General features: G+C 45.7%; 1 protein-coding gene across 1 annotated transcript in view; it reads left to right on the top strand.

Annotated features, from left to right (window-relative positions):
• Window positions 1-12,105, top strand: part of ppp1r16a (protein phosphatase 1 regulatory subunit 16A) — an 89,340-nt gene that overhangs the window by 29,796 nt on the left and 47,439 nt on the right. Inside the window, exons 2-3 of the mRNA XM_062979876.1 lie at window positions 1,649-2,929; window positions 3,289-3,582. Of these exons, the coding sequence (XP_062835946.1) occupies window positions 3,324-3,582 (259 nt within the window). The 5' untranslated portion in view covers window positions 1,649-2,929; window positions 3,289-3,323. The remainder of the gene's footprint in view (window positions 1-1,648; window positions 2,930-3,288; window positions 3,583-12,105) is intronic.

The following is a 12,105-nucleotide window of genomic DNA, read 5'->3' as shown; positions in this document are numbered from 1 at the left end:
GTGGTGGGGTACAAAAATAAAATAATAATAATAATAATAATAATAATTATCTATTGGAGGCAAGTGTGAATGTTGCCATTGGCCACATTCCCTCAGAACATCCCCTCAGGAGAAGGTTAAATTGCCTCTGCGTCTGTCTCTGTCTTTATTCTATGTGTATATGGCATTGAATGTTTGCCTTTTATGTATACAATGTAATCCGCCCCGAGTTCCTTTTGGGGTGAGAAGGGCGGAATATAAATACTGTAAATAAATAAATAAATAAATAAATAAATAAATAAATAAATGTAATAGCCTGGCAGCTTCAAAGCCTGGCTGTTTCCTGCCTGGGGGAAGCCTTTGTTGGGAGGTGTTAGCTGGGCCTGATTGATTCATGTCTGGAATTCCCCTGTTTCCAGAGTGTTGCTCTTTATTTACTGTCCTGATTGTAGAGTTTTTTAAATACTGGGAGCCATTGTCATTTTCATGGTTTCCTCCTTTCTGTTGACATTGTCCACATGCTTGTGGATTTCAGTGGCTTCTCTGTGTCATCTGACATGATGGTGGTCAGTGTGGTCCAGCTTTCTGTGTTCTCAAACAATATGCTGTGTCCAAATTGGTTCGTCAAGTGCTCTGCTATGGCTGACTTCTCTGGTGAACAAGTCTATATAGGGACCACCAAACGGAGCAGCATTTCCCAAACACTAATCAAGGAACGTGAAAGGCACTGCAGACTAATTCAACCAGAGAAGCCAGCCATAGCAGAGCCCTTGATAAACCAACCTGGACACAGTATATTATTTGAGAACACAGAAATGCTGGACCATTCCAACAACTATCATGTCAGGCTACACAGAGAAGCCACTGAAATCCACAAGCATGTGGACAATTCAACAGAAAGGAGGAAAGCATGAAAATGAACAAAATCTGGCTACCAGTATTAAAAAACTCTAAAATCAAAACAATAGATGGGAACCAACACTCTGAAAACAGAGGAGTTCCAGACATGTATATATACAGAAATGCTGGATCATTCTCACAACCACCATATCAGACCACAGAGAAGCCACTGAAATCCACCTCATAACCTCTGAGGATGCCTGTCATAGATGTGGGCAAAATGTCAGGAAATAATGCTTCTTGAACATGGCCATACAGCTCGGAAAACTCACAGCAACCCTTTGTGTATTTGGGTTGTTGTATGTCTTTTGGGCTGTATGGCCATGTTCCAGAAGTATTCTCTCCTGATGTTTCGCCCACATCTGTGGCAGGCATCCTCAGAGGTTGTCAGGAGAGAATACTTCTGGAACATGGCCATACAGCCCGAAAGACATACAACAACCTTGTGATCCCGGCCATGAAAGCCTTCGACAACACTTTGTGTATTTGATTGCTTTGAGTGACCATTCCCCCGCCCCCAAGCCCTCTGTCAATGAAGGTTGGCTTGCAAAGTTTCTGAATGCAGTCAGTTTTGCTTTGCAGTGGAGAGGGGAGAGAGAAACCCTGGCAAAGCTGCTGAGTAATTTGCTTAAACTTTGATAGTAGGTTAATCCCGGATTAAGGCAGGGCCTCCGCGGCAGAGCTGTCGTGTCGACATGTGAGGTAAGGAGCCTTTCTTGCCCACCGCCTGCTCCTTCTGACCGGCTTCCTTCTTCCTCATCTGTTGCAGGGCTCAGCGCCCGAGGGGCACCGTGACGCCTCCACCACCACCCACCACCGGAGAGAGCCAGAGCCAGAGCCAGGGAAGGAGGAGTCTCCGGCAAGCCCAGCGCACCCAGCCAACCAGTTCCGTGTGCCGGAGAGAGGAAGAGCGAGCAAGGGAATGCAGGCAGGTGGACTTTGTCCTCGCTGAAGGCTCCGGGACAGCTCCTTGGACGGAAGTTTCAAGCCGAAGAAGGAGAGACCACCCTCGCTGCCTGCTCAGCCCTCCTTGAAGCCGAAGGAGCGGGAGGGGCACAGACAAGGGTTTGGTTCTGCAACCACTGCAAGAGCACAGCTACCTGGCGCTTTGGAAACTCCTTGGGGCCGTTCCCTTCAGCGTAGGAACTCTGAGCCAAATACTCCTGTGCTCCTTGAAGTTTGCAGCCTGGAAAGGAAGGTGCAGGCAACTCCGGCAGAGACAGGTAGACTTTGTCCTTGCTGAAGGCTTTGGGAGAACTCCTTGAACCAAGGTTTCAAGTCAAGGGAGGGGAGAGCACCCTCTCTTCTTGCCCTGCTCTCTGTGCTGTTGGAGAAAGGCTTTGAAAGTGCAGGAGGGACGAAGACGGGGGTTTTGTTCCATAACAACTGTAACAACACAGCTACCTGGGTCCTTGGAGGCTCTGTTTGCTTCATGTCGAAGATACTCCGAGACAAAACTCCAGGGCTTCTTTGAGCCTGGAAAAGCAAGTGCAGAGCAACAAAGTCAGAGGCCCTGTGAGGATTTTGTTCCATAACAACTGCAAGAGCACCACGACCTGGAGCGTTGGAAGTTCTTTGGGGCCATTTGCTTCATGTCGGCAACAGCAGCAGAGTCGGAACTCTCAGCCAAAAGTCTGGAGCGCCTTTGAGAGTCTGTAACCTGGAAAAGAAGACACAGACAGCGTTGACAGAGGCTTGGAATGGCTCTGCCGCCAGAGGAGACTTGCCCTCCTTGTCTGCTGTGTTTGGAGACCTCACCTCTGGAAAGGAGGAGGTCACAGCCTGAGCATTATCTAGGGAACGAGGTCTGTGTCTCGGCTTGAGCGGCAGTAGTTCCAAGAGGTCACCTGGAGACCCGTCATCGGCTGCACTCTGGACAGAGAGGAAGGAGGCACACCGCGGCTGGCAGAGGATTAAAGCAGGGCCAGAGGACTTGGACAGAACCTTCCTTTTCATTCTTGGTTGTCAGTTACCTGGCGGAGGTGGCACTCGGCTGTGCGTTGCTTAAACTGGCTGTCCTTTGCAGGAAAGGGGTCGGCAAAGCCCTCGGGTAAGTCTGAGGAGGCAATGGACACGCAGCACGCCTGAGGTGCCCAGTTCCACCTTGCGGGGAAAGTTCCTGGATCTTGGCTCCTTTTCCCAGTTTGGGAAGGGAGGAAAAGACACCTGGCTCATGCGGTGAAGTCTTTCAGGTGTTTCGGGTCCGCTTAGGGATGGCTGCGGAGTATATCCTTCCTCTGCCAGAGGGAACGTTATTTCCTCACCCAGCGGTTATGGCATCGCCATAGTAGGGCTTTGTGGCTCCTTCTCCCAACTCCAGAGGGGCTGGCAATGAGTGATGGGGGGCCAGGACCCTTGAAGCCCCCCTGCTTCCCCCTCCACTCCCACTCTCCCCCCGTCTCTCCTCAGCGCTTCTGCCTGGCGCCCTGAACCCGCGGCCAGCCATGGCGGAGCACCAGGAGCTGGTGGCGGAGATGTCGGCGGTGATCCGGATGGGCACCCAGGAGCGGCTGAAGCACGCCCAGAGGCGGCGCATCCAGCAGCTGAAGCGATGGGCCCATTTCGAGAAGGACGTCCAGAGCAAGAAGGGCAAGGGGGAGAAGAGGAAGAAGGGCAGCACCGGCACTGCCCAGGAAAAGCGCGTGGTCTTCCCCGAGAGTGTCCGGCTCCTGGAGGCCGCCTGTCGCAACGATGTGGCAGAAGGTAGGAGCCGGTGAATACGTGTGTTTCTGTGGGTGTGGATGGGGCGGCTCTGGATTCAAGCCTTGTTGTGCCAGGCTTCCATGTCCTGGAGCCCAGAAACAGTCTTGGGCACCTCCACGTAAAGCGGCAAGTCTGCAGCCACCACTTTTCTGCCTCATGGCACCTCTGGCTACCTGTCAGAAATAGTGCCCTGAACACAAACAAACAATTATTGTCGAAGGCTTTCATAGCCGGAATCACGGGGTTGTTGTGTGTTTTCCGGGCTGTATGGCCATGTTCCAGAAGCATTCTCTCCTGACATTTTACCCACATCTATGGCAGGCATCCTCAGAGGTTGTGAGGTTGTAATATACCTCACAACCTCTGAGGATGCCTGCCATAGATGTGGGCAAAACTTAAGATAAAGATAAAGGTATAGCTGATGTTAAGTCCAGTCATGTCTGACTCTGGGGGTTGGTGCTCATCTCCATTTCTAAGCCGAAGAGCCAGCGTTGTCCGTAGACACCTCCAAGGTCATGTGGCCACTGGCATGACTGCATGGAGCGCTGTTAACCTTCCCACCAGAGCGGTACCTATTGATCTACTTACATTTGCATGTTTTCGAACTGCTAGGTTGGCAGATGCTGGAGCTAACAGTGGGCGCTCACTCCGCTCCCTGGATTTGAACCTGGGACCTTTCGGTCTGCAAGTTCAGCAGCTCGGCACTTTTAACACACTGAGCCATCGGAGGCTCCTTGGGCAAAACTTAAGGAGAAAATATTTCTGGAATATGGCCATACAGCCTGGAAAACACACAACAACCCAAATAATTATTTATTTATTTAAGACCTTTATATCCCGCCCTTCTCACCCCGAAGGGGACTCAGGGCGGCTTACATGAGTGGCATTATTCCATGCCTGAACAACCTCCGTGATGGTTCATAGATGGAGATACATTTGGACAGATAAGCTTGATGGCACCGTTCAGGGCTTTATAGGCCAAAGTCAGCACTTTGAAGTATTTGAAGGACTTCAAAGCTTTTAGGCTAATTGTAACACACACATTATATATGTATACACACAAACACACACACACACACACATATACACGTGTGTGTATACGTATGTACAGGATTGGCTAAAAGTCATGAAGAGGTCTTACGTTTTAATAACTTTTTTGATACCTTTTTAATAACCATCCATGAGATTTGATTTTTTGTGCATAATGGACATTTACGGCCTGTATATACTGTATATGATACGATGTTACTTAAAAACAAGTGATAAAGATGTTATTAAATATTGAAGCCCCTTTTGGCCCACCATATATATGTGTGTGTGTAGATATGGATGTGTGTGTATGTACAGGCACTCCCAAAGTTATGAACAAGATAGGGTCTGTAGGTTTGTTCTTAAGCTGGAACAGGCATATTTTAAAGTGTAACTTCAGCCCTATCTATTATCTATCTATCTATCTATCTATCTATCTATCTATCTATCTATCTATCATCTCTTTAGATAGCATAAGGAAGGGTTCACACCCTTGTGGTGTTGGTTTTGCTGTCTGTGCCTCTGTTCAGAAGATCTCGCCTCACACGCTGTCCCTGTGACAATTGGATTTTGAAAAAATTGGCTTATTGTGGAAGCAAGAATTGGTGATAAAGCTTCATTGGAGACTCCTTTCTTCCAGGTGTGAATTTCCCTTCCTTCCATGACATAGATTCTCTCACTTGTTGTTGTTTCACTCCTGTTCTTAACAAGGAATTGTTTGTAAGTCGGATGTCTGTAACCCAGGGACTGCCTGTATGTGTTTATATGAAACGGTGCAAGTGGGCTCTGCGTCTTAACTGAAACGTGCATTTGCAGCACTTAAAATGATCACATGACACTGTTAAAAAGTTGGCATCTGTCGCACCTCAGGTTAATTTCACCTTGCTGAACACACCAGGCTGTACACAGATTGAAGTCTTTTGTAGTTTATTAGGAAATAGGAAATAAATAGTCCTTAAAAAGAAAAAGTAAATATCCAAAAGATTGTGGCAAAACCAAGGCTATAAAGAATAATCCAAGAAATTCTTAGGCATAAAACAAGGTTCCATTAATACATGACATAGTCCCATGAACTTGAATACACAAAACTGCAGGATAATTCCAAGAAAGCAAGAGCTGCTTCTAACTCAAACGAGACATTGCTTTTGACAAAGATTTCTGTCTCAGCACACCCTTTAATATTCTCTGCATAGTATGAACACATTTCTTTGGCCTCTGACCTCTTTCTTGTTTGCTATTCTGATACTCCTGCGAACCCGAAATTCCAAACGGCCAGCTCGATCCAGAGATGCTGTTTCGTCAAGGCCAGACAGCTCGTTAGCAGCAGCCTCTTTCTGCATGCTATCTAACTGGGAGCTATCCTCCCTTTGCACCTGGCTAGCCTCGGTATCAACTCCAGTATCATCGACACCATTCCCTGTCGCGGGAATGCTTCCCTGCTCCTCATCTCTCACAGCAGGGACACTCTGAACCTGAATCCCATAATTCCCATCAGAGTCATCTTGAACCTGAATCCCATCATCTTGAACATCAGGAACCTGAATCCCACAATCCCCATCAGAGTCACTCTGAGACTCCAGCTGAATCACAACAGCATCCTACCTTAAATCCTTTGGCTGCCTCCCGTGGAACCCTGGGATTTGCACCCGAGAGAGATCCTGGGCCTCCCTCAACTACAAGTCCCAGAATCCTACAGGAGAGAGCCATGAGATTGAAGGTGGGTGTCAACTCTTTAAAGCACTGGTTCTCAACCTGTGGGTCCCCAGATGTTTTGGCCTTCAACTTCCAGAAATCCTAACAGCTGATAAACTGGCTGGGATTTCTAGGAGTTGTAAGCCAAAACACCCACAGGTTGAGAACCACTGCTTTAAAGTGTAATGGGATTATCTCCTTGGGACTTCCCATAAGAGAGCATGCCTACTTTTGCAGGCCACGCCAGACCAGACCGGAAGACAGTCGGAGCCTCTCCACAGGTGGCTCTGCGTGGGCCGTACTCTCTTAGCCAACCCCAATATTACACAGGATTGTAGGGAGAAATCCTTTACAAACTCTCAGTGCTGCCAGTTGGAGAAGACAATGCTCTCATTATTTCCGTCCCAGTTTTTCAAACAGGCACCAAGTGGCTGGAAAAAGTGGATTAATGGCCTGAGTGGGCATACAGGCATCTCCCTCTGTCCATCCTGGGCAGCCAAGCCACCTGCTCAAGAGGGGATGGGGCCATTCAGGAAGAAAATGGATGAGGGGAAGGCAGACCTAGGAGCTCTGAGCCAGGGCATACCCTTGGTAAGATGTGAGGATATGAATATTGAGGTGTTGTGTGGTTTCTGGGTTGTCTGGACATGCTTTAGCAGCATTTTCTCCTGGCGTTTCACCTGAATCTGTGACTGGCATCTTTAGAAGGTCTGATGGTGATCAAGCAAGTGGAGTATATAATATACCTGTGGAATTTCCAGGTGGGAGAAAGAACCGATGTCTGTTAACCAAGTGTCAAGGGTGCATTAGCAAGTTTGATTTGCAATGTGTTGTCGAAGGCTTTCATGGCCGGGATCACAGGGTTGTTGTATGTTTTCCGGGCTGTATGGCCATGTTCCAGAAGTATTCTCTCCTGACATTTTGCCCACATCTATGGCAGGCATCCTCAGAGGTTGGGAGGTATGGAGAACCTCACAAACATACCTCACAACCTCTGAGGATGCCTGCCATAGATGTGGGCGAAACGTCAGGAGAGAATACTTCTGGAACATGGCCATACTGCCGGAAAACACACAACAACCCTTGATTTGCAATTGTTGAGTGGGATCCATCCATTAGCCTGTGAGTAACTGAGAATAGTGAGGGCATCTGCATGGAAGTAGCCTGGCCTTTGTTCCCACAATATGAATATTGTGCCCATTCTTGGTCTTGTGCTTGCCTTTGCCCCACAGTTTCCTCTTTTCTGTCTTGTTCCTGCTTTGTGGTCTGTATGTGAGTCAGGGGCTTTGCTTGAAAAAGACCTGATAAGGTCCACCTGAAAGTCATACAAACATACACAGTAACTTGTTGCCAAATGCAGAGCAACCCCATTCACTTCAAAATGCAGCAGCAGATGGGACCCTAATGCACATAGAGGCACTTGCACATTACAGTGGGCATGCATATGAATCTGGTCATTGATTCGGTTGCTCAGTTGGCCTCTTGCTTCAGTGGTGTAACATTTGCACCCAGCACATATGTTGTTGCCACATTGGGAATAAAAACCCTGCCCCTTCCCTTAAAACAGATAATTTTTGAAACACCACCTTAGCACCTTTAATGCACAATTCCACATGCAGAATTTTCAGTTTCTCTACTTCAGTTCAGGTGGCACATCTGGAATTCCAAAATCTGAAATGGTGCACATGGGTGGCTGAGATAGTGACACCTTTGCTTTCTGGTGGTTCATGGTACACAGCCTTTGTTCCATGCACAAAATTGTTAGAATTATTTTGTAGCAAACCCAAGCTATGTTTGTAAGGTATATATGCAAGATGATGATGATATTATTATTGTATGACACAGCAAACAAGATAGATATGCTGGATTTCGTTTCACAAAATCACAAGTCAAACACTTCCCAAGTGTCTAGGACTGTGTGATGTATTTTCAGATGATGCGCGCAGATCCCAGTAGGGTGGCCTTTTGCAGTTGGCAGATCGTAATTTTGTCAATGTCTACTGTTTCCAAATGCCAGCTGAGATCTTTTGGCACAGCACCCAGTGTGCCGATCACCACCAGGACCACCTGCACTGGTTTCTTTGCAGTTCAGTCTTGAGGTCCTGATAGCAGCTGAGTTTTTCCTGTTGTTTTTCGTCAATGCGACTGTCACCTGGGATGGCAACATAAATGATCCAAACCTTTTTCTTTTCCACAACTGTGATGTCTGGTGTGTTGTGTTCCAGAACTTTGTCAGTCTGGATTCGGAAGTCCCACAGTATCTTTGCATGCTCATTTTCCAATACTTTTGCAGGTTTGTGATCCCACCAGTTCTTTACTGCAGGGAGCTGGTACTTGAGGCATAAGTTCCAATGAATCATTTGGGCCACATGGTTGTGCCTCTGTTTGTAGTCTGTCTGTGCGATATTCTTTCATCAGCTGAGGATATGATCAATGGTTTCGTCGGTTTCCTTGCACAGTCTGCATTTTGGGTCATCAGCTGATTTTTTGATCTTGGCCTGAATTGCCTTTGTCCTGATGGCTTGCTCCTGGGCTGCAAGGATCAGGCCTTCTGTCTCCTTCTTCAGGGTCCCATTCGTGAGCCAGAGCCAGGTCTTCTCCTTGTCAGCTTTTCCTTCAATTTTGTCAATGAACTTTCCATGCAATGTTTTGTTGTGCCAGCTGTCAGCTCTAGTTTGTAGTGCGGTTTTCTAATAATTATTTTAAGATGATGATGATGATGATTATTTATACACCACTTTATCTTTCCCAAAGGAGACTCAAAGTAGCATAACATAAATGCATCAGCAGCATACAATTTAAAATATACAAATATGCAAACATTGAAACAGGATTAAACATAAACAGTATTTTAAAAATTCCCAGTTAAAAACCATTAAAACATGTTCAAAGTTAATACTAAAAATAATTTTATTTCTTACCCACTTGAGGTGGAGCACAACATAATTGAACACTTCATCCTAAAAATAGATAAACAAATTTCATCTTCAGATTTGGGTCCCATCTACAAGATGTCTGATTATATACATGTATACAAATAATACAGTAATCTGAAACACTTTTGGTCCAAAGCATTTCATATAAGGGATGCTCAACTTATGTAGGATCTTGACCAATGAATGGTGGGGTTTTTGTTTTTCTAACTTTCAGGACATGTGAGAAACCTGAACTCATTTTATTGGTGGTTTTTGTCACAGCTGTCAAACTGGGGTTCCAAACATTCAACCCCTTCTGCGGAAGTTGCACCCTTCGTCCAAGGAGAAAACCCCAAAACAAACTGTCTTTTAGTAAAGAAAGATTTATATGAAAATATATACAAACGTAACAGTCCTTGGCTTTTATCAGCAGCTTAAACAAAGAGTTCTTATCTTCAAGCTTTAACCTTTCTGATTTCCGTCTTCAAACTTCTCTTCAGCTTCACTCCAACAGCAACACCATCATCGTCACCATCACATTCACTAACTCAAGATTTACTCAGTCTCTATTAATAGCCCTCAGTCTTTAGCAGGTGTCTTGATTGCTTCTGGTCAAACATGGATAGGACATGATTCTTACAAACACTTATCCATTTTCACATAAGAAATGACCTAAATAATATAAAACTCTGACAGTTTTGTGTTTCTGATCAGTTAGTTCCTCCTGAACAATCAGAAGGGCTGTGTAGAGCCCAGCTCTGCTGCCACGTCACATGGAAACACAGTCTGGAAGTCTGGAATCTTGTCCTAAGCCCTCCCTGGCCCTCATTTGCTTAGGAGCAACATGTGTTAAATAATGGTCATGGAAAGACACCATGGGTTAAGGAGATTTAAATCCTGCTTGGGAATCGCCTCTGTAGTTCTGAAACCTTAGGGGCCATCTGTCCCTGTGTCCCTGGGAAGATCAGTCTTATCTTCAGTAGCATAATAGATGAGATGGGTCTACAAATTAGGAATCCCTTGGTTCAATCACATTGAAAGCCCTAAATCAATTGGGACTTGGATACTTGAGGAGGACATCTCTCCCTATATAGAGATGGGTTGAACTTGTCAGGGTATTGTGAATTGTGTGAAATGTTAAAATCAATCTAGGCTGTTAGAAATGCCTTCTGTGTTAGTTTCGGCAAGGCATTTCAGTAACTATGGAGTTAATAAGAACCTGCTTTGATTGACGTATCACAGGACCAATGGGGTCAAGTTTGTTTGACCGGGACTTCCTTCTTGGTCTGTGGAATGCAGGGGAGTGTCGTCTGTTAGTGTGTGTTCGGCTTGAGCATTCTCTGGAGATGGACTATGAATGCTATGCTCTGTAGCCGAGGAGACACAGCCATGTGTCCGGGATTTATTGTAAATAACTGTAACTGTAAATAGTTATGTAAATAAAGTTAAACAACAGTTGGATTTTCAACTACCCTTTGCCTGCTGGAGTGTTTGTTGACCAGTGCTGATTCTCCGCATGGGAGTACAGCCTGGAGAAGGAGGTGAGACCGGAATGATGTTTTTGGAACCCATTCTGCACGGCAACCAGGGTCTCACCACAGCGGCGCCAACGCTGACAGAACTCTGCAAGGCATGGGGAAGGTCTTCTTCTGTATCCCACCATTCACTTCCTTGCTTTGTCTGACGATGTTCACGCAGGGCCTTCCCGGTTGTGGCAGCCATTTATGGTGTTCATTGCTTCTTTTTGAGGACAAATCAAAGCATAAATTACCTGGGATCTGGATCCCTACCATTGTTCTTGGGAGAGCTGGAAGGCCGCTGCGGTTCTTGCTGCACAGAGCTTGAGCATCATTTAAGAATCCGTGAACGATTTGCTTCTGGCTTGCTTTCAGTAAACAGAGCAAAGGAAGCAGCTGAGGTATTTTTTTTAAATGTAGGAGCTTTTTATTTGCACATCTTTATTGTCTGTACACACCTTTATCCTCCAGGATGGAAAGGCGGGGTGAAAATTAAAAGTCTCCTGCTGCCATGGGATTTCTCACTTAATTCTGCAAGGAAGCCTTTTGCACCCGAGACAACTGTAATTAAGCCTCTGCTGCTCCCTTTGCATTGTTTATGGAAGGCAAGCCAGAAACAAACCTTTCACAATTTCTAAAAAGAGGCTTAAGTTCCAAGTGACAAGAACCTCAGAGGACTTTTAGCATTCCCAAGAATACCCGTATGGGTCCAGAGCTCAAGTGACTATATATAGTGCCTCTCTTTGCTTGGTTCAGGTTTGTCCTATTTGTGTGGACCTCCTTCAGGATTATTGACACAAGAGGAAGAAATGCATGGTTTTCCAGAATAATAGACAGCCTGCCTTACTTATCATGGAGGCACCAAGACTTACTTACTTACTTAGGCGATCCCTCGTAGACCAAGACTATAATCCAGACTATCCAGGTTGCCCCATTTGCTGGGAAGCATTGGCTCTGGTAGTTTAGCTTTTGGCTTCAGCACTTTGGAAAGATGGCAGAGTCTTATTTTTAGTGTTTGGGAGGCATCCCTCTAAGCCCATGCAATGAGGATTCTGGGGTTTTGTGTCTATATAAATGTCAGAGCACGTATGTATGTTTTTGAATTATTTGTACGGCAAAGGCTCCTGCATGGATTGTTGGATCTGGACCAAACTTGGCCAAGATATATCCTTCATTACCCAACGTAAAAACATTGTGGGGTTTCAACTACAAAATCTACCCCATTTTGGAGCAAGGACCCCCCAAAAGTTAATTTTTTTTAGAAAGGATTGGGATTAGCTACTGGCAGACAAAGTAATAATAATAATAATAATAATAATAATAATAATAATAATAATAATATGCCCTGTCAGAATATGTAAAGCAAAGTG

This window comes from Anolis carolinensis, chromosome 4 (genome assembly GCF_035594765.1).
Source record: "Anolis carolinensis isolate JA03-04 chromosome 4, rAnoCar3.1.pri, whole genome shotgun sequence".
Classification (NCBI taxonomy): domain Eukaryota; kingdom Metazoa; phylum Chordata; class Lepidosauria; order Squamata; family Dactyloidae; genus Anolis; species Anolis carolinensis.
Note: the sequence above shows the minus strand (reverse complement) of the source record. Positions and strands in the feature narration are given on the sequence as shown.